Here is a 21,706-nt window from a genome sequence, read left to right on the forward strand (position 1 = left end):
TCAGTCACTAGGAAGAAGGTCAGACCTTAGCATGTGTCTCCTGTGGCTCCCACGGTACAAACTCTGACATGAGAATAATAATTAACTTTACTGAAGCCTAATTTATCCAGCTGTTATTTCTCATGACATATTTCTGTTGACATGGGCCTAAGTACAAACACTTAATGGGCAAAGTTCATGCTCATGCAGTCAGTCTCAGAGTTTCACAGAGAGGTGCTATCACTGCCCAAATGCTGGATCCTAATTGTAATTCTACTTCTCATCACTGTAACTGTCTTGGGAGAGCTTGCTTTTCTAGGGAATCACAAAAAAATCCCATAAACAGGCTCTGATCCTAAATCCACGCTGATTCTGGGATTGATTTATAGAGGAACAGAAACTATAGCGAGGATGTCTTTTGTTCTGTGGTGCTTTGACCTTGGGTAAAGGCCGTGAAAGGTTCTGATTGATCGTAGAACAGGCCTGCTCTTCAATCTCAGAATCACAGAATGTTTTGGGTTGAAGGAACCTTAAAACTCATCTCATTGGTCAGGGACACTTTCCACTAGACCAGGTTGCTCAGGGTCCCATCCAACCTCTAAACACAAGAGCAGTTTAAGTGAGTTGACTTTTAAGGCTGTTCTTTGGCGAGTGCAGAGCAGACCAGGGATTTCACAAGACACACATGAAAACTCAATCTCTCTTTATTTCCATTCATCAGGCTCTGTATTTGAGACCCATAATCACAAGCCCCTTGCTCTCCCACGTGCTTCCAAAGCAAGCATCCCCTACAGAACACCTTCTAACGGGTCTTTGATCGGGCACCCCGCTGTGCAGCCCTGTCCCCTTGCTCACAGAGAGCTTGGGAGATATCTGGGGATGTGCAAAGCAGCAGTGAGGGATGAAGTGTTGGAGGTGGGGAGGGATTTGGCAGTAGCTCGCTTTTGAACCAGCCCTGTGTGCAGGGGTGGGACCTTGGCTGGTCCACAGCGGAGAGAACACCATCCACGGTAAGTAAAGATCACCCACAGTGCTCAGTGTGTCAGATGTCAGCAACAGCAGCAAACTGAAATAGCGCCTGTTCTGACCATTAAAGCAACTCCCAGCTTCTTTTTGAAAATTACACACAAAAAGTGTATTTTTGGCACATTTCTGAATGACTGTGCCTGTAGGTGCTTCTGGCGTGGCTGATCAGTCTCTTTGTGCCTCAGGATGGTGGGTTGGTGAGCAAGGGTGGGGCTGGCAAACCCTAACTGGATTTTTGAAGTTCTGTGGAGTGCAGGTCAGTCTTTGTTGCTCTTGTTGAAGGCTGCTCTTGCATTCTTTTATCTGGAAGATCTCAATAGGAGCTGCTAAAGTCCCACTTGCTGCCATGCAGCATCCACTGGCAGACTGCTGACTGCATGCATGGTCCTTAGAGCAGTGAGAGTTTGTTTATGGGCTTTGAGTCTCTTCTCTATGGACAAAAAAGGTAATATGAAACAACTTCCTCTTCTGAAGCTCACAGAGATGATATGCCAGGAGAATTCAAAGCAGAAGCCGGAGGGAAGAATCTTAAAAGCTTCCACATGCAAATCTGCTGCTTTCTGCACCTTTGTTCAGCATCACTGATCCTTCCCAGTCTCTGGGGTGGGGGGCCAGCTTGGTTCAGGCTGTGACATAGACCTCCAGGAGCCCCCCGACTGAGTGCATGCGGTAGAACACACCCAGGGGGAGCCCGAAGTTCACGATCACAAACCAGGTGGAGTAGCCGTAAAATGACCTTTCCAGTCCGTTCTCAAAGACAGGATGAGCCCCAAATGTGGGCATGACCCACAGCTGAAGAGGTGGGAGGAAAAGAAGCACAAGTCAGAGCCTGACAAACTGTCCCCTACCTGCGCCCTAATCTCTGCACTGGCTCAAGTGGTTGTAGGAGTATTTCAGGAGTATCAGAGGAATCTCCTTGCCAGGGAGGAGAAGGAAAATCCCTTAGTTATGCTGCTGACTCCTTGCTGTTAAGTCAGATCCTGTTAAATTCCTGGAAACCTAAAGACAGCCTCATGCTGCCCCAGCCTGCTGCATCTTCCTACAGGGTTTCACTGTTTCCTTGGGCAGTTTGTTTTCACTGGATTAAGGCTGCAGTGTTGATTCAAGATCCCAGAGCACAGTGTACTTTGTTGGGTGAGTTTCAAGCCTGGAGACTCATGTTTACAAAGACTTACTGCTGCTGCCTCACATTTCTCCTCCTTTCTCATGAAACACACTTAAGGAGCCTATTTTTTTTTTTTTCAGAGGCTAAAATTTAGGAAACAAAGGATTTATTAGCTGTTTCCTTCCTGCACCCGGGAAACCCAGCCTCCCCAAACTCTGAGGTTAAAAGAGAGACCTTCTACTTATGAGACTGGGGCATTAACAGCAAAACTTGTCTTGACTGACCTCACCAGAAGGTTGAATCTTGGTGGGCAAAGGTTTTTTGTCTGGAATAGAGACCCAAGAGAAAGACAAGGAGAGCACGTCTGTGTCACAGCTAATCGTGGCTCGGCCAGGCCGTGACACAGCAGAGAGCACAATACTTACTATGATGTTGCACAAAACCAAGAAGAACGAGATCTCCCTCAATGCTCTTCTCTTCCAGCTCAGGTTAGAGTAGCTATAGATGTAGGACAGGGAAGCTTTCCGGAGCTCCTGTCCCAGCTCCAGCACGCTCATCCGTCTCTGGTCTTCACGATTCTGCTCTTCTTTAGTATCTTCCTCCTTGCCAGGGAGTGTTTGTGTGTGCTCCCCTTCGCTGCTGGTTGTGGTTTCCTCTTCCCCAGGTGGTTCTACAGCCACCACGTGCTGCCCAGTGGGTCCGGTGTGTTTGGCCTCAGCTGCGGCTACAAAGCGCTGCCGGTGGAGCCCGTCAATGATGAAGACATTCTGGGTGATGTTCTGAAAGATGAGGAGGACAGAATAGGACAGGATGAGGCTGTTCAACAGGTCCCTGGGGTCAGAGGCCACGAGGGCCACAATGGAGAAGTAGCACATGCCGATTTGGCCGAGGGCTGCCCCCATCAACAGGATCACGTCCAGGCTGCGGGTTGGGTTCTTGAGCGTGTCCAGCTCCTTTTTTTCCAGGGCGTGGATGACTGTCCCAATCACTGCGCCCACACTCATCAGGGGCAGGAGCACAATGTAGTAGGAATAATACATCACAAAGACCTGGCGGCTGGGGACCAAGCTGGTGACCTGGATCTGGTACATCATGAAGACGCAGATCCCGATGATCACAGCAGTGGCACCCAGCAGTGGCCCAAACACCACTCCCTGGAACTTGAACTTGGGCTTGGCGAGAGGGACGTGGTGGTGGCTGATGCGTCTCCCCACGTTCTTCCACATGACGTAGAGCACGGAGCAGCAGACGAGGCAGTACTCGGTGTTGAAGGGGTAGAGCAGGATGTAGCCCTTCTGGAAGACTTTGCAGATGGTCGTGTCTGGGCACGTGCACAAGGCAGTCTCGTTGCCTGGAGCAGGGGAAAAGGAAGGCAATTAAGAGGGAGATGGCCCGGATTTCATGGCTGTCTTTGGGAGTTTCTTGTGTGCAGGCACAATATCTATTTCTGTACTTTGAACAGTGGTCAGTAGGAAGTTAAGTGACTACTGCTCAGTCCTGATGGCTGTGAGGATTCAGAATATCAGGGTTTAGCAAAGGTCTTATCCCACCTATGGTGCTGGGGGAGAGACATTTCTTCCTTCACAGTGAAAACACCTCTATATGTACCTTTGGAATATCAGTCTCCCCTTTTCTTCCCCTATATCCTCAGAAAGAAGAGCACTGCAATTACATGAGCCTCTTCTATTCTGGCAATCTTATCCTTCAAGTTAACAGGTAAAACTAAGCAAAAATGCTAATTTATGGTGGGCTTTTCCTAGCCCCTCAGTTCCAGGGTTTCATAGCAGATCCCCTCGGTCCAGGTGAAGATGTTCTCCCCTTGCAGCTTATCTCCTTAAAACAACCTCCAGTAATAGGAAAGTTCAGCATTTGGGAGAACTGGTGGTACCTGAATCGCTGAGATCAAGAATTGTTCAGAATTCTGGCAGTCATCTGTGTCAGCTTAACACAAATGGGGGTGTGAAAAAGAAGCCTTGCCTGCAAAGCGCCGCTCCACCTCACGGAGCTGAGACTCGATCTCCACGTGGAGGTTGTCGTTGGTCACGGCCAGGAGCCAGAGGAGGAGGTTGGTGGCTATGGTCAGCATCAGCCCACACCTGGGAGAGGAGACAGGCACTCAGGGGAGATGATTCACAACCCGAGTGTCCACCTGCCATGTGGTGCTGCCCTTTGCTTCTCACTGGCCCGTGCACAGATCAGTGCAAATACCGCGTGTCGGTGCCTGCTCTGCCTGCAGCCATCAGAGCCTGACTCTGCACACACAGACATGGCTGAGAGCATTCCCATTTGGCCATTTCCAAGGGAGCAGGGCAGGCAGTGCCTGGCTCACTGGTGAAACTGGCCTAGGCTGAGGCATCTCCCAGTGATAGGAATAGGGAGACCACCCCACCTCATCCTCCACCCTATGAACTGGTCCCTGAGACAGGAGCCAGGAAAACATCTGGGAGGAAGGAACGAGCTTTGCAGCAGTCCAAAGGCACAAGGGAAAACTGAAGGGATTTGGTGAGCCCAGGCCAGTGAAGGGAGGATGGATCTGGTCAAGGCATAACTTGGCTTGTGTGAGCCAGAATAGAGAGTCTGTGTAGAATCAGATGAAGACAGTCTTAGCAGGAAGGAGTAGTAACAGAGATCACAGGCAGAAAGGAAAAGTTTCTTTAGAGCAGTAGAGGGCAGTTTTTCTCCCCCTTTTTTTTTTTTACCTGGTGAAGTTGTGCTGGACTTGAATGCAGTCCTTAGAGTGATGCCACAGAAAATAAGCCTGCAAATGGGTAACGATAGTGATGTGAGCAGGGTGCAGTTGGCAGCAGGCTGCACACGTGGTGGAAAGGGACAGGTAGACAAGGAAGTGCAGGTCCAAGTGGGAGCAAACCTGCCCCTGTGCAAGGATGCAGGGACATGTGGGCACCTGCATCTCAGTGCTGAGGCAATGCTGGAATCCTCGGGTGAGGGCAGCGTGTGTGTGCCTGCACCGAATGTACCTCCTGGAGCTCTGTGCTCCTCTGCCCTGTACAGGTGGGCATTTTCTGCTGAGGTGGGAACTGGTTTAGTTTTCAAATAAGGCTTTGGGTCTGGAAAGAAGAGGGTTGGTATTGAGGTAAAAGGTGCAAACGCTGTGAGATATCTTTGTGTGCAAAGGATTTTTGGCAAAATACAGAGAGAGGCTGGGGCTCAGACTGGTGCAAGCACGTCTCTGGCAAAATCTGAAATTCTCTCTCCTCTCTCCCTACTTTGATTCAAAGCAAATTCCTCTGGATTCTAAGGTATGTCAGGTATCTCTTGGGTAATTTCTTCCTGAATCTTACTCCTGTGTCTCTCAATATGGTCCACATGGAGTGCAGCTAACATTTGAAGTGGTGTATGATACTTCAATGCCTTCAATGCTCATGACAATGCCTCATTGCACCCATTTTCCCAAGTCTCCTCGCTTCCTCCCACCCCCGGGGCTCCCAGGAATTGGACAGAGAGAGTAGCTAAGCTTCCAGAAGGGTAACACGCAGTACCTGGGTGCAAATAAAAACGATTCCAATGCTGGGGAACACAATGTCCACCTTGGATTTGCAGTGGATGAGGATTGTGCTGTAGCCGATCTGAAACACGTTCAGGAGGATGCTGCAGCTGCCAAACAGCAACACCGACCCTGGGCAAACAGCAAGGCACCAGTAAATAAACGAAGACATGTCTGGGGAGCATCTGGGCTTGGCTGGGGACTGGAGATATTGTGCTGCTTGGATTTGTGTGGAGCTGGAAGCATTCCTGCTTGGAATTCTCATGATTTTGAGAGAAGGAGACAAATGAGAGCCTGATTCCTGAGCCTGGTTGTGTGATTTGACTTGTTTAAAGTGTTTGATCAGTGCAAAGCATTTTGTTGTGCTTGGATACAAGGTGGGAACGGGGGTTTTGGGGCTTTGATGTGCAATCTGGAGTGACAGAGGCAACCAAATGGTGGGTGGTGCTTTCTGTCTTGAGGAGGAAACCTGAGATGAGCAGAGGTCTGTTCAGGCTTGTGGCAGCACAGTCTGCAGGAGTTGGGACACTTTGACTGTTTCTCCCTTTTGCCTCAGACATCTCTCTGCAGCTTTGGGTACTCAAGTCCCTCGCAGATTTCTTCCCTTCAATTCTCCATGCTTGGTTAATAAGACCATCTCTAATAAAGAACCCAGTAATAGATCAGAGGCAGGAGTGCTTGGAGAAATGTAATTTCTCAAAGTGGGGCAAATACTGATGGGAATTCTCCCAGGAAGGCCTGGGTGTCGCTGGGGTGTGACTCACTGGGCAGGAATCCTTCCCTGGCAACAAGGCTGCTGTGATGTTAAACAAGGACGAGGGTGGCATGGGGCTGCTGACGCTCTTGGAGGGTAAACATGGTGATTCTCCTCTTGCTTTGCAAAGTGCCCCTGCCTAAAACATTTCTTACATCTTTCCCACGGTGCTCAGCTGCTGGGCTGTAGGTGGGATATGCCTGGATTGTTCTTGGGGAAGGGGCCACAGCGTGAAGCTGGACTGGAGGCTGAAGGGAAGCCCCATTCCAGGCTTTCCTGGCTGCTCTGGTTCCTCTCGGTGGCACTCACTGTGCCCCTGCCTTCCCCCAGCCCGGCAGGGCACTGGGAGATTCCTATAGCTCTCCTAATAGTAGGGGAAGAATTTCTGTGCCTTCCAAGCTCTGGGAAGAAGGCCTGAGATGAGAAATAAAAGCAGACCTTACCCCTGATCCAGATGGCCCCAGCGTGGGAATCCCGGTACAGCACGGCGTGCGGCTGCCGGCTGGTGCCCAGCAGGTAGTAGATAATCCAGAACAGGCACAGGACCTTGAGGATGGTCATCAGGATCCAGACATCCCCCAGCGTGATGGCCACGCGGTTGAAGATCATGCTGCTGATGAAGGCGCTGCCCAGGAACACGACGTTCATGGCCAGCAGCCCCGAGAAGAGCTGCCCGGCCTTCTGGGCCTGCCTGTCCCTCTGCTGCACCGAGGAGCAGTGACGGTACAGCCAGAACTTCTCATAGTGGATCTTGGAGGTGTCTGCTGGGCCAGATGCTGACCTGCTCTTGCAGTGGTGGCAGGGCCTGGAGACTTTGCTGCCAGGCATGGCTCATCTGCCCAGGGGTCACCTGCTGTGGAGAAGAACGGGGAGGTTTAGAGGGGGGACCCACTGAGATGAGAGTTTTTGTGCTCTGCTGTGAGAGCCACTTGTGTGGTGATCTACTTTCCTTGCTTTGCAGTTTCCCCTTCCCTCTTCAGAAGCTGGATGAAGGGGAAAAAAGTTGGTGTTTAGCCGAGGTTAGGCATTAAAAATTTCCTGATGTCATTGCAGGGCGCTGGGGAAAGGCCCTTCTGCCAAAATCTCCAAACCTCTCTAGACAAACCTGCATTAAAATGGGTGTTTGATGTTGCTACTCTGCCCCACCAGTACTTGGAGCTGCTGGGACCAGAGGTGCTCAAACAGTTCCCACCCTCACCTTTCACAGCTTCTCCACACACAGCCCTGGATTCAGGTTCCCTCCTTTCCTTTTGTTGCCCTAAGGATTAGGTGGAAATACAAAGCATGCTCAGACCTGCTCTAAAATTCAAAGCTGTTTGATTTTCAGTTGATGGGTCCAACCTCTTCCTTGTGTTTTTGGGCTCTGAGAGTTGCACCACTCTCCTTGAATGGTCACACAAATTGTGACAGAGCTGGAGAGAATAAATAGAGAGCCTGTAAGGTTTGATTTAAGCTGCTGGGAAAAGATCCAACCTCCCACCCACATGGGCTGACGTTGGGGCACAGTTAATACCCAGTTTTCTTTCTTATTCTACTTGCAGCACAGGGCTGGGAGCACACTGGCACAGAGGAGTGTGAGGGACTGGCTCAGGCAGACATCCTGAACCTGGGAGCTTTTCCATCCAGCTTTTAGGAAAATCTCTTTAGGATTCCTTATGAGAGAGAAACCTCCTTGCTCACATGCAGCAATTGGGCAAGATCAGCCTCTCTATGGATTCAGAACATGGGAAGGTGCTTTCACTCCAGGGATTGACTCCGTCTGCAGTGGGGAGTGGCTGGAGTGAAAGCAGCCCTCTGAGATGTATTTGAGGGTGTAGGGTACCTGAAACATTCTATGTAGTTTTAGGGCTTTGGGGGAGAAATTGTTTGAGAAGGGGTTGAAATTTAGTGTTTCCCTCTTCTTTTGCATGTGCACTGAGGTGCTCTGCCTGCCCTTGCCCTTGGGACTCTGTGGGGAGCTGATCCCCCGGGTTCTGTAGCCAACAGCAGGGATTTGGCATTTCTGTCGGAGCTGCTGAGTTTAGAGGGTCCATCAGGAGAGGATGGACCTCTACATGGAAGGACAAGACTTATGTGTGTGTTGCAGGATGAACTCCCAAGCCCTGAGGTCCTTGGTACTTCTGTTAGCAGAGATTGATCTTCCCCATTTGGCTCCAAAACTCTCCCAGCTTAGTAGCACAGGAACGAATTCCCTCCCCTCTCCTAGGGCCATAACTCCTCTGCATTGGAGGGAAGGGAGAGGTCATAAAATCAGCAGAATCAGATGGAAACCCATCCAGGCTGCACCAGGAGGTACCCAAGTGCCCAGACAAGGCTGCACACAGCGATGGACCCAACCCCTTGACCCCATAGCTGTGCGGGACAGCCAAACCCAGCCCTTACCTGCCTGCAGCCTCCTGCTGCCTGCTGAGAGGGATCCACTGCTGGCACAGCCTCGGGCACAGCCAATCTCACACCAGTGGCTGGAGTGGCACTGGAATACACGGCAGTCTCCAATGTCCCAGGTGCAGACAGGAGCTGTCAGGACTGCTCCTCACTAAGTGCGGCCTCTGCTCCCAGCCCATTGATTTATTTTTTTCCCACCCTGTTTACTTTGGGTCTATTATTGTCATTACATTAATTACTCAGTGAGGAGCTCTCCCATCTGCCACAGGCAGCCAATGGGGATCAGCTCCTTTATACACCTGCTGGGTTGCCCCATGTCAACGGCCTCGGCGCAGGATGTGCCAACTGGTGAAACCACAAGCAGTGGTGACTAATTTGTGCCGTGGCTCAGGCAGGTGTAGAACTAATCTCCTGGCACAGGCTTGTGCTGGGAGTGCTTACCCACACTGCTTTGGCCAAAATCCACTCAAGTTCCCACTCACTTGTTTTTAGGTAGACCCTGGGATTGTTTTTTTTTTTCAACTGTACCACTCCTTTGTGTTTTTATCCAGGGCACAGATACCAAAATTGACCCAAAAGGCAAAGCTTTAGGTCCAATCTGATCCTTCTTCTGTTCTAGGGCAAATTGATTCTGTCTTGGGACCCTGTGGTGAGCTGATCCTCCTGGTTTTGTGGCTGGCATTTCTGGCTGAGCTGGTGAGTCTAGAGGGTCCAGCAGGAGGGGATGGACCTCTCCTTGGAAAGAAAGGGCTTACTTGTGTGTTGCAGGATGAACCCCCAAGCCCTGAGGTCCTTAGAGCTGGCAAACACGTGATTTGGAAGTTCAGAGCCCTGTAACACTTCCCAAGAAACTGATTAGGGGTAGGAGTGGGTGAGGGAGCACAGGTTATCTTATGTGGGGATATGACGAAAGGGATGGAAAACAAGAGTGAAAGGGGCCTGTTTTTCCTGGGTGAGAACACCCACTGCTTGCTGGTGCAGCCATTGTTTGATGTCTGCCAGCAAAAGGGTCATGTTTAATGTCTGACAAACCCTTGCACTGCTGTGGTGGAGTCTGGGAGCTTTGACCCGGGCAGGTGTTCATGAATACCCATGGCTAGACTTGCTCTGCCTTCCCTCAAAGCACCAGCATCTCACAGTCTTCTTGGACAACTTGCTTGGATGTCTTTGCTCCTTGCTTTCATGTTCTGGGATGCCCTGAGTGCAGTCGAGATCTTTCAGGTGCCTGGCTCTGCTCTGGACTCTGTTCTAGAGCTCAGCAGGGACCTGGAACCTCCCAAAAGGTATTTGGTTGTCTCTTTGTTGACCAAAGCCATTGATTTCTGTACAAGACATTGACAAACTTGCTATTTTTCAGCATTGTGCTCCTAAATTGGGGTGACCATGCAGAACTGGGAAATGGAAGCCAGGAGTCTGGAATGTATCCTGAAGATTGGGTGAAATTGGAGTTTTTTCTTTCTAGGATGGGCCTGAAACAAAATGTTAGCGCCTGCTGGGCCCCAGTGGCTTTTCCAATGTCACTGTCCATCTGTGCTGCAGAGATGAGGCATCCTTCCTTGCCTGACTTGCCTCATCCTGGCCTTGGAGCTAAAATTGGACACAGAGGGGTTGTAAAGCCCTGGGAGTCTGGTTAATCCTCCTAATTTGGTCTTTATTTTGAAGAGTTAGCAGCTGTTTAAGTGGATTGTATTGACACAAGTTTAACCAAGTCATTAAGTAAGCAAGTGTGCAGGAGAAGGACAGGGAGGGAGAGGATGAGTCGAACCAACTGGATCGATGGCAGAAATCACTCCCCTGGTGAAGCTGCCTTTACTCAGAGGCCGGGAGAAAGCTGGTAAATGTTAGGAGTGATGTTTGCCCCTCTGCTATCGGCAGTGTGTGCTTATTAACGGTGTTATCTGTGCACTTAGCAGTTCTAACACCCAGGCTGGGCCAAGCGGATCTGTAAACAGGACCCGGGAGGAAGGAGGTGGGTGCCCGGCCGCTGTGTTTGCCCAAAGGCCACCTGAGGAAGGCCGTGCCCTCACATCTCCCCGGCCAGCCCACGCCCTTCCTCCACCACCGATAACCCTCAGTGACGTCTCCTGTGGGGCTGCTGAGCGAGAGACTTTTGGGGTGACTGCAAAGAGCAGCCTCATCCAACAGGGGTGAGGGGGAGCTGTGCTGCACCGCCCTGGCTCTGTCCCTCCGTCCCCTCTGATGGGCTCTGTGGGTGTGTGCTGGCTCCACTCGTGAGCGTGGCTCTGTGAAGGTCCCTTCGACCTCCTGCCAGCACCGAGTAGCTCCTCTTTTCCAAGGACCACTGTCTTGCTCCCTGGGAATTACCTCCTCCTGCCCTGGCTCTGGGCACACCCTGACCCTGCTCACGGGCTGCACCTTGCCTTGTGCTGCAATCCCATCCCTCCTTTCCAGCCTTGTGACCTTCTCAATCCATCCACTTTCCATCTGCTGCGCTGACAGATAATAATTATCTTGGATTCCTCCCCTGTCCCTGACACACCTCAGGGAAAATCGCCCAGATAGAAGGTGTATTGTTATTTTTTCTTTCTCTAATAAAACAAATCTCGCCCTGAAATAACAGATGATTAAGAAGTGGAGCAGAGGATGCGAAACACCAGTGGCAGGTGGATTTTATACCAAGGCCAGTGAGGCTGGAAGCCCCTGGCAAGACATGAGCTGTGTCCTAGGTCTGAAGGGAAGGGGGCAGTGATGGAGCAGCCAACACCAGCTGGCTGCATGGCCTAGAGTGCAGGGTCCCAGGGAAGGGCATGGATCCACGCAGTTAGGATGTGACAGTGCCTGCTCCAGGGGTGCACCCGGGTTTGGGTGACATGCCTGGGATACTGGCTGGGCTGAGGAGTTGCCCAGGGATGTTTGGCTGATTCTCCATCAGCCTTGGAGCACATCCCTTTGTACATTAACTGGCCATGAGCTGATACCTTCTAGTAGATGATCCTTGAGCACACAAGAGGGTTTACAGAGGAGTTTTCTTAGGGTTCTATCTGTCCCCCCTACCTATATACCCCTTTTCTGGGTATATATACAGGGTTCACTGGCTGTTTCCCAGTCTACTGCCTCTCCCAAAGATGTGTGTTTGTGGCTGGAGGGAGAAGAAGAACTCAGCCCTTGGCTGGAAACCCCTGCCATCCCCACACTTTCAGCCTGGAGATGCCTCAGGTTAGCCAGGGATCCTTGCAGAGCTTGTGCTGTCCCCAGAGCATTTTGGTTTACCCCAATATGATTGCTTGTGGTTGGATGTTGTGGTCCAGCTGACCCACCAGTCTGGAGCAGTTGATTTGGGATTATTGCCTGTACCAGTGCTGCTTGGGCTGTCTGGGGGTTCTCCATACACCCATCCTGAGTTTATTTAGCCCCAGAAATGCCCCTTCAGTCCCTGTCCAGGACAAAAGAGCAGTTCAAAGTCTGCCCTGCGTGACCCAGTGCACCCATCCCTGGGAACCTGGGACCGGAGAGCAGGAAGAGCATGTAGGAGGAAACCTGCTGTGCCCCCCAGGAAGGGAGCAGGTGATTAGGAGTGTTTTCTGCCCCTGTGTGAGCTCAGCAGCTCGGGCTCAGACAATGTGTGGGGCTGTACATGGGACTGACGTCTGTGCACCGTTTGCGTCTCTTCTCTGACTGAATTTCAGCTGCGGGAGCCACAGAATAATAAGGCTTTTGTTTTGTGAAAGGTGAAGTTTCTAGAGAGAGATTTAATCTTTACCAGATCGATGTTAAAAATAGAACCAGACCTTTCCAGGGCCGGTGGGGCTGGGAGAGACCTCTGGGCTGGTCATGGGAATGACTGTCCCACCCGGAGATGCTGGATTGGTGCAGCCCTCTGGGGGTAGGGGGAATCGGGGTTTACCCCCTCTTCTGCCCACCCCAGGGAAAGGCTGCTGGCAGGCAGGTACACTGGGGTCAGACCAGCCAGAGGCACTGGTCCCTGCTGGTTTGGTGATCTGGGTTTGGAAGGGAAGGTGGTTTGAAACGCGTCAGCCTGGGCTGTCAGGTGGAAAATTGCACCACTCTATTTCAAGTACCCTGATTTCCATTTATTGTTTTCTCTCTGGCAGATGAACACACGTCCGTAGGGGAGGGCTTGATGATTACTGCCACCTCTGCAGTGTTTTTTGTTGGAACGATAAACCCTGATGGAACAATAAACCCTTTATTGGAACAGTTAAACCCTCATGTCCCAGGGTGCAGACAGAGCTCAGCTGTGCCATTTTGGCATCATCCTCCTGACCTGGCAGCGTGGCCTTTCTGAGGCTCACCTTGGACACTGGGTACAGCAGAGAGGCCCATTTCAACTTCCTGCAGCCCAGGATTCCTGCTCTGAAAGCCCCCTCAGTCATGCAGTGGTTCATGGAGGGCTGCAGGCACCCAGAAACCCGTGTCACGGCCCCAGGGTCTGGGTGCTGGGCTGTGCTCACAACCTCAAAGCACACACAGGCTTGAGGGTGCAGCACCAGCATCCCTTCAGGGCATGGGAGATCAAATTTCCCATGGCATTGCATTGATATCTGTGTTGTAGGGTCCCTTCAGGAGTTCAGTGTTACAGTGAAAATCAATAAATAACTGCGTACAAAAATGTTCATATATTTTAAAAAAATCATTATCTATTTAAAAAAAAAAAGAGGAAAAAAAGAGAAAAATCTCTTTATCATCCCCCAGAGTATTGCCCACATCATCTTTATGATTATTGAGCCCTGATTCAGAAGAGCTGAGAAAGAAAGTGTGCTAGAGCAATCCCACATCAGGGCCAGCCCAGGACAACACACAGAGCTCTCCTTAAGAAGAGGAGGTTGCAGTGATGCCTCCCTGGAGAGGAAGGAAAACAGCAGGGACTGGTAGAGGGAAGAGTCAAGAGGGCCCATATCCATGGGTGATACAGAGAGGAAAGATTAAAATGATTCCCAAAGCCTTTGGTGGTCACCAGTTTGTTTTTCACATCTCTGCAGGGGAGTGATTTCCGACTGGCCGTACCAGAAGATGAAGTGTTTTCCCTTTCTGTGCCTTCCAGGCCTGTGTCAGCCCCTCGTACCCTCTGGATCTCTGTGTACAGGCAGGATCCAACTGCCCAAGGGCGCTGAGCACCCTCTGGAGAGTTCATCAGTGGCATGGAGTGAACAGGCTTTACAAAGGTAGGTGAGTCTCTGCATGAACCAAGGTTAATCACCATGATCCTGCTTTGGACACCTTCCTTTTTTTTATCTGTTTGAAGTTTTAAGAACTTCAGACGCACACAGGCACATCCACACACATAAGTAGCAAAAATAAAATCTGGACTATGTTTGGATGATCTTCACTGACAGTTCATAAACGCCCCAACACTGCTGGGGACCCCTCGGGACATCTGGGCAGTCTCCCAGCCCTGGGGTAGCAGGAAGGTGGGTTGCTTGAGGAGGATCTCATCTTCCTAGCGAGGGAGTTCTTTAGGACACGATGTAGACCTCCAGCAAACTGGCCACCGCGTGCATCCGGTAGAAGATTCCAAAGGGCAGGCAAATGTCCACGATGGCCGGCCACATGGAATCGCCATAGAAGTTCAGTTCTGTGTCATTGTCAAACTGGGGCCGGGCACCAAACGCTGGCATGATCCAGAGCTGTTGGAGGAAACGGGAATAACACCATGGTGAGAAAGGCGTGAGGCACAGCAAAGCACCTGCAACCACAGCTACCCAGGGGCGTGAAAAGAGGGACCTTCCGAGCACGGGACCTGAGCCAGGAGCCAATCTCTGCATTAAGATCAAGTATAATCTGCACCCTAAGACCAGTTTTGATTCGTGCTCAGAGATAGGCTTGGACCAACGGCTGAAGCACTCACTGGGTAAGAACTTGAGTGTGTTGTGTGTTAGCGTGGACCTGGTCTGTGCTGCCTCTGTGGATGGAAGAAATGTGGGAAAGGCTGAGCTGGGAGCAGCTTGGTCTCTCCAGACCAGGTATGTTTGGCTCAGAAGCCCAGCCAGCACGTGGGTCTGTTTGCAGGGGGATTGTCAGCTCATCCTCTGAGTTTCTGTGCAAAATCAGCGTGAGGACAGGATGTGACTGATGAGCTGGGGACTTGGTGTCTAGAGACATAACATGCTTGGCTTCTTTGGAGATGCAGCTGTAATCCTACATTTCCTTGGCAGGGAACTGCAGTCCCCTGACTGCTCATGAAACCCCGGCTGAGGCTGTCAGTGACCGGTTTCTCTTCACAGCAGCTGGGATCAGTGGCTGGGCTCCCAAGCCTGAGTTTTGAGAAGAGATGTGCAGCCACTCCTCAGGGAAACCAAGACTTCACCCCAGGTATTTGTCACTTTACATCCTTTCTCTGGGGGTGAAGGGAAGGGCTTAATGTATTTTATTGCTTTCAATAAGCTGTTCTATATATTCACTGATACACAATAAAAATACTGAAATTGATTCTTCTCTTGTACCCACCTCCTGTGTCTGACATTCTGGCAATAAGTGACAGGTCTATTGGTGTAGCCTAAAATGTCTTAACTTCAGGGCAGTTGCTTTTTTTTTTTTTTTTTTAGGGACAAAGGAATGGCAACTTAGAAACATAACTAAGTGTGCTCTCTGTACAGCAGAGGCACAGAAAGGACTGTTTTCCCCTGGGGCACATCCTTTCCTTCACAGACCCTTCCCCCTTGTGCTTGCTCCCCTCTCCCTCCGCCCCTACAAACCCTTCTCACTGCATGTACTCACTATGACGTTGCTCAGCAGGAGGAACATGGAGATCTCCCTCAAGAACTTCCTCCTCCAGTTCATCATCTTGGGGGCTGTGAGGGACCGCACGAGGTCAGAAGGACACACGGATTCAGTGCCAGAGGCAGCGCCAGGGGCCAAGGTGCTGCCAGTGTCGGGCACTCGGAGGGACACTGCGTTGATGTTGACGAAGGTGAGCCCGTAGAGATCCTTCTGATGGGAGTCGTGCTTGTAGTCTTCCTTGGGGGGCTGCCGGTGAAGGCCTTCGATGATGAAGATGTTCTGGAAGGTGTGCTGGGCGATCATCAGGAGGGCGTAGGTGAGGTTGAGCGCGCTGATAGCGTCCCTTGGTGTGCTGGCCACGATGGCCACGATGGAGTAGTAGGAAATGGCGTATTGCCCCAGGGCTGCCCCCATCAGCAGGGCCACGTCCAGGGTCCTGGTGGGGTTCTTGTGCCGGTCCATGTCCCTCTTGTCAAAGCGGTAGATGACAGAGCCACCGATGCAGACAAGGGACATCAGGCTCAGACAAACAATGTTGAAGATGTAGTACATGGTGAGTGCTTGGCTCTTCTTGCTGGACTCAGTGTTGGAGTTTACCTGCACCTCGTAAAGAATGAGGACTCCCAGCCCACTCACCAGAACCACGAGGCCCAACATGATGCCTACAAAGAAGGTCCTTCGGAAGAGCCTGAACTTCAGGCGTTGAATGTGGTGGGAGTGGTGGTCTATGAAGCGTCCAACGTTCTTCCACATGACGTAGACCATGGCAGAGGCAAAGAGACTGTACTCAATGTTAAAGGGGTACAGCCAAAAGTAACCATTCTTGAAGATCTGGCAGATCTGGCTGTTGCAATTGCATTCTTCAACTGAGCTACTTCTCATTCCCACTGGAGCAAGATAAAGCCAGACAGATGCAGTGGAATTAAAACAAGGAGCCAACACTCTTTAGCAGCCCTGAAGAACTGGATGCTCAGGGTCAGTAAAAGACAAGACCAATGAGAGAAGAATATGTGACCACTTTGAAAACAAGGACATTTCAACTTCAGCTTTCTGGTGCCCATGTTCTTTTTTAGGAAGTTAATTGGCAGGTTAAATCTCCTTTTTTTCCCCTTTTCCTTCTTCATTCCCACCCCATTTGCACAGGGTCTTCCACCTTTCTGACTCCTCTGTGATACAGGTTAAGAAGTGAACATCCAGACCTGGCTTTTAACATACCAGCTCTGCCAAAGGCACCTCCAGCTCTAGACAGACCCTCCAGGAAGGGATAAAACCTGACCTGTTGAACAATTCTACCTCACTGAGTCCTTCCCTGGACCAGATGACTTCACAAATGGCCAGATTACCTTTCAGGAGCCACCTGAAGATTTCCTCTGTCATGTTCTTCTTCAGCTTTGAATGAGCTTTGTGAACAGACTCGTCTGTCACCGCTGACATCCACACCGCCAGGTTTGTAGTCAGTGTCAGCATCAAGCCACACCTGCAGAAGGAGGAGAAGGTTCTTGAGATTAAAGCAGTGTCTCTGGACCATGTTACTCCCATCCTGACCCTTGTTTTGCTGCCCTCACTCTCCTCTCTTCCTACTTTTTATCCGTGTTCATGAGAATTTGCAAAGCCTGATTCCTGTTGCTGGTTTTAGAAGAGCTTCTCAATCGTGAATTAATGGATCTGGATTGGTCTCCAGTAGATCCAGTCTTGCAAAAGTGGACTAGATCTTATGTTAGCCTGAGGCTTGCCCACTGAATCATTATCTTCCCTAGGGAAGCAAAAGTCAGCTATGAATAATTTTATTTAATGATGATTATTTATTTAATGCTATCTGCTTTGAGTAATGCTTGTATTCTTGAATTGAATCCCAACCCTGATAGATCCACAGGTCATTAACCTCAACTGTTTGAGCTGGGATCTGAGGCCAGCTGGAGACACTGAGCAGGTTTAGTTTTGGGCAGCATTAAGGGAGATCAGATTATCTCCTTGTTGCATCTTAGCTGTGTGTGAGAGAGTTTGTGGTGGTTCGGATCTCCTGGGCTGGTGGGGTTCAAAGAGCAACAGTGCTCACCTGGTAACGTTCAGGTGCACGTGGATGCAGTCTTTGGCAGAGACCCACAGGAAGTACGTCTGGCAGGGGCAAGAAAAGGAGTTGTTATTTCCAACAAAACAAGAAAGCAAAGCACATCATCCTGAGAGAGGAGCCTCTTTTGCTTGTGTCCATCTGGGCCCAGCCTAGGAGCCCATAGTCCTGGCAATTTGCTGGTTGTTCTTTCTTTGCTCCCACTGGCATTGCTTTGCCCATGGCCAGCCACTCCTTCTTCCTGTCTAAATTGCCCCTCTTTGGCACTGTCCCAGAGCAGAAGGTCCTCTGTAGGACCTCAAACTGCAAGGCAACCCCTGCCCTGACTGTCCTTCTCTGTTCTTCATGGGAAAGGAGGTCTGGCTGGATGGGAGCTGCTTACAGTTTGTGACAAGTCAAAATGTCTCAGGATGGGAAAAAGTTTAAGTCAGTGCCTAAAGTGAGTTGCCACAGGGAGGGAGAAGATGTGGGCTGGGTGGGGGCTGAGTTAAGCCTCTGCATTTGCTGTGGGGGCAGTTGAACTAGTCCATGAGATCAGAGCTCCTTCTACTCGTGCCTGTGTCTCTCTACCCCTCTCTGAGACTGAGCAGAGCCATCTCACCTGGACCACCACGAATATTGCCTGCACGATGGGGTAGATGATTTTGATCGCGGACAGGCAGCTGTAGAAGCTTGAGTAATATCCTATTTTGAACACATCCATGACAAGGCTGAAAATGGCAAATAGAATCAGGCCTCCTGTTGAAGGAACAAAAATATCTGTGGTTGGACAGATGTGTGAACACATGGGCTAATACAGGTAAACGAGAGGAAAAAGAGGAACTGTTGTCATGGAGAGGTTTTGCTTCTACCACTGTTTCTCCTTCCCCAGCACCCAAAATATCATGGCACCAGGAGAACTGTACAAAAATTTTGGCTGGAATGGATTTTCAATCAACCCTGTACTCTGGGATTAACATCTCTGACAAAAGCTGAGAGGGATCCCAGGCTGGGAAGGATCCTGGTGTAAAGTACCAAGAGCCCTTGCAGATACAGGGAGACCCATCAGTGAATCCAGTGGAGGGAGCAGGAGCAGACCTGAAGCAGGGCATGGTGCCATGCCCCAGAGCAGGAGGGGACTGTGCCCACATGGTTGCTGCTTCCCTTGTAATAACTGATGTTTCCATGACCTCTCCACCCTGTACCTCCCCTCCAACCCCAGCCCCCGAGAGCTCCTACCTCTCAGCCAGATGGGCCCAGCGTGGGAGTCCTTGCAGAGGATGGCACCTGGGCACCGGGAGGTGCCGGCGAGGTAGAAGATGATCCATATGATGACTATCAGCATCATCACAGTCAGCAGGAAGAAGACGTCGTAGTCGTGCACGGCGATCTTCTCAAAGGCCCCGCTGCTCACCAGCGTGCAGGCCAGCAGGGCCAAGTGCACGGCCAGCAGGATGGAGAACATGCGGCCGCCCTTCTTCCACACTTCCTTGGAGGCAGGAGTGGAGGGGGCCTGGTGGCTGAAAGATGCTATCTGGCTCAAAGCCAGGCTGGCTTTGTCGTCCTTGTGTCCGCAGCCCATGCTGGAGTTGGGGTGCCCGATCTCGCTGTCCTTCCGCCTGGGCTCTTCGGTCATGGTTCAGCCAGCGCTCTGTCTGACGGTCAGTGCTGTTGGCAGGAGAGTCCCATGAATGAGAAGTGACACTTTATTTGTAACAGTCCAGGGCTGGAGCAAAGCAGGACATGTGATGAGGAGGAGAGAACGTATCAGAGGAACAGGGAAAGCTGAGACAGGCACCGCAAGACAAGGGATGAGCTCACTCTCAACCCTTCCTTTCCTGGTTCCCTGAAGGTTGCTCTTGCTTAAGATGCTTTTGCTCGGGGAGATCCCAGGTCAGTTTAGAAAAGCGTTTCTAATTGGTGACATGTCACATTTACGTGTTTATTGATGCAAGATATTGGAAAAGCACCAGAAAGTGCTCACAGGATCAGAATACCCTGGGGCAAACAGCCGTGTGGTTTTGATTTCCAAATGTCAAATACTAAACATTCCGAGAAGCTGTTATACTTCCTGGCTGATGAACAGGACAAGAAAAAGGTAAGAAACCCCCAGGAATCTTTGGACCATCACATCATAATTTTTACCAGTTCCTGCAGGAAGGGTGTGAGCTATCTCTGCTGTCACACTCTCTAAAGCCCCTTGCCCTTGCTAAGTTTGGAAGTTCATTGATTCTCAATGAAAAGCCTAAAACAAAGCCATTTCACCAACCTGTTTTGCTGCCTGGGATCCAAATCTCTGCTCTTGCCAGGCTGAGGAGTTTCCCTGTAGCTGCAGCTTGTTCAGTCGAAGAATTTATATCCTTGGGTTGGGATATGTCTGTGCTTTATACCATGTCTGGAGCTGACAGCAGGGCTTCGTGGGCTTCTCAGAGAAACTCATGTGATCCATTTTGTGCAATAGCTGATTTTGGGGAAGCTGGACAGAGATGAGGAGATAAGGGTTATTTACCCAATGAGAGCACGAGCTGACAACACTGCTAAGCATGGCATGGACCGCTCGGTCGCAGGGTCATGGTCACCAGAGAGCAAAGCCACCCCATCAAACCCATCTCCCTACATCCATAAGATCTCTTCCCTTGAGGGAATATGGTTTAGATGACGAACTTATCTTTGCTGATGATTTGGTGCTTGGCTTTCTGCTTAACTGAGCACAATAAACATTGTGCCTCGCCCTGTCTTATTCAAATCAGTCTGCTCTAGGCCTGGAACGTTTTTGAGGAAAAGGAAGAAATTTGCATTTGTGTCTGTTCAGTGCCAAGGGTAATGTAATCCTTTCCCACCCATGATGGCAAAAATGAGGAAGGTTGAGCGCCAGAGCAGGGCAGGATTTGGGTACCACAATTCATGTTCGACTTTGCTGACGCACTGACTTTGATTTTTCAGGGTGGGACCACCTTTCTCTGGCCCTTTCTCAGGAGCTTAACTCCTTCCAAGGAGGAAGTCATGTTATAAACCACAGTGCAGATGGGATTCAAGCTCTTGCCAGCTGAGGTGAGAGCTGCTCAAGGTCTCTTTCACACCAGCTTGTGTTTTGTGGAGGAGATGAGTGGGACCCAGGGCAGTTCTGAGTGGATGGGGATGAATTTTAATCCCTGGAGATGCCTCTTTTGGAGATGTCCCTGCCACTTTCCCCCTCTAGGGCCCAGCACAGAGCCCGTTTGCTGTGTGTGTTTTCTCAGTCCCGTTGCTGCCTGCTCACCGCCGTGCTCCTTTCAGCACTTCGGGGACAGCACCAAACTGAGCTGCGCGGGCTGTGAAGGAGAGCTCAGGATCCACACACAGCCCAGGGAGATCTCCATGAGTCCCTCCCGTGCTGCCACCAGCCGGCTGCCACCAGCACTGGGTCTGCCCTGCCTGGCCTCTGCTGATCCTGAGGGCTTCCTTTCGGGATAAGTGGGTGAACTTTTCTCAGTCTACAGCCTTTCCCAGGGGAATCCAGACCTCCCTGAAGTAAAACTGAGTGGATAATCATGTTTTGCAGAAGGCAGAGATTCAGAGGCCCCTCGGGCTAAATGCACTGGTTCATCCTCCCTCTTTTGTCCTTAACAGCCAGTAACAGAGGAAAGAGTGTTTACTGCCTCGGGCAATGCTCCCAGTCCCCCAGCAGCGACCTTAGAACACTCGTTTCACGACAACAGCATAACAAACTTAAATAATAATAATACAGAAATCATTAAATAACCTCGGTAATGAATTGCAGACGTTACTGTGCTGCTTTTTCACCTGGAAGGATCCCGGTGACAAATTCCTCCGTGGCTACTGCATCCATCAGGACTCACCTGGGGAGGCTGAGCTGGCACAAACAAACCTGCCTAGGTGAGCAAACCCTGCCTGGGGAGCAGCAGACCCTGCCTGGGGCACTTACAGGTGTCCCCAGGCAGCCAGGACAGTCACTCCGTGTCTGTCACCCAGGGGTTAATCATTGCAGCTTGTGCACCTGGCACAGCTTTAGGGCCACCCTCCTATCCTGGGGCAATTTTTTCCAGCCCTGCAGATCTCCCATTCCCAGAGCCAGGGCATGACAGGCAAAATGAAAAAGAGAGGGGCAGGAAATTCCTCCCCCACAACAGCATGTCCCATGGGATACCATTCACCGATTCACCCTTGGGTGCAATGTGCTGGGACAGCTGTGTGCTTTGGTCATTA

The 21,706-nt window shown here is 50.8% G+C and overlaps 2 protein-coding genes across 2 annotated transcripts; both read right to left on the reverse strand.

Moving 5' to 3' along the window:
- Positions 1 to 1,626: 1,626 nt before the first annotated feature.
- OTOP3 (otopetrin 3) lies at positions 1,627 to 7,197 on the reverse strand. The gene is made up of 6 exons (XM_027895635.1): positions 6,813 to 7,197; positions 5,611 to 5,747; positions 4,810 to 4,868; positions 4,088 to 4,206; positions 2,536 to 3,461; positions 1,627 to 1,797 (listed from the first exon to the last, which is right to left on the reverse strand). Exons 1-6 carry the CDS (start codon positions 7,195 to 7,197, stop codon positions 1,627 to 1,629), a joined length of 1,797 nt encoding a protein of 598 aa, XP_027751436.1.
- Positions 7,198 to 13,916: 6,719 nt separating this feature from the next.
- On the reverse strand, positions 13,917 to 19,873 carry OTOP2 (otopetrin 2). The gene is made up of 7 exons (XM_027895625.1): positions 19,770 to 19,873; positions 18,740 to 19,168; positions 18,123 to 18,259; positions 17,510 to 17,568; positions 16,797 to 16,930; positions 15,451 to 16,340; positions 13,917 to 14,360 (listed from the first exon to the last, which is right to left on the reverse strand). The coding sequence occupies exons 2-7, from the start codon at positions 19,134 to 19,136 to the stop codon at positions 14,190 to 14,192; spliced, it is 1,788 nt and encodes a 595-aa protein (XP_027751426.1). The 5' UTR covers positions 19,137 to 19,168; positions 19,770 to 19,873; the 3' UTR covers positions 13,917 to 14,189.
- Positions 19,874 to 21,706: the final 1,833 nt, after the last annotated feature.

The sequence above is a fragment of the Empidonax traillii genome, unplaced genomic scaffold, assembly GCF_003031625.1.
Source record: "Empidonax traillii isolate 1590-97213 ecotype Southwest subspecies unplaced genomic scaffold, ASM303162v1 scaffold462:size771534, whole genome shotgun sequence".
Classification (NCBI taxonomy): domain Eukaryota; kingdom Metazoa; phylum Chordata; class Aves; order Passeriformes; family Tyrannidae; genus Empidonax; species Empidonax traillii.

Bases quoted from the DNA above. Each gene is read 5' to 3' on its own strand.
- OTOP3 (XM_027895635.1), bottom strand. From the start codon at position 7,197: ATGCCTGGCAGCAAAGTCTCCAGGCCCTGCCACCACTGCAAGAGCAGG. The intron at 5,748-6,812 runs GTAAGGTCTGCT...CTGTTTGCCCAG, and splicing joins TGGGGCCATCTGGATCAGGG to GGTCGGTGTTGCTGTTTGGC. The intron at 4,207-4,809 runs GTAAAAAAAAAA...CTCCTCTCCCAG, and splicing joins GTCCAGCACAACTTCACCAG to GTGTGGGCTGATGCTGACCA.
- OTOP2 (XM_027895625.1), bottom strand. From the start codon at position 19,136: ATGACCGAAGAGCCCAGGCGGAAGGACAGCGAGATCGGGCACCCCAAC. The intron at 16,341-16,796 runs GTAATCTGGCCA...ATCTTGCTCCAG, and splicing joins CTTCAGGTGGCTCCTGAAAG to TGGGAATGAGAAGTAGCTCA. The intron at 14,361-15,450 runs GTGAGTACATGC...TTCCTCCAACAG, and splicing joins TCCTGCTGAGCAACGTCATA to CTCTGGATCATGCCAGCGTT.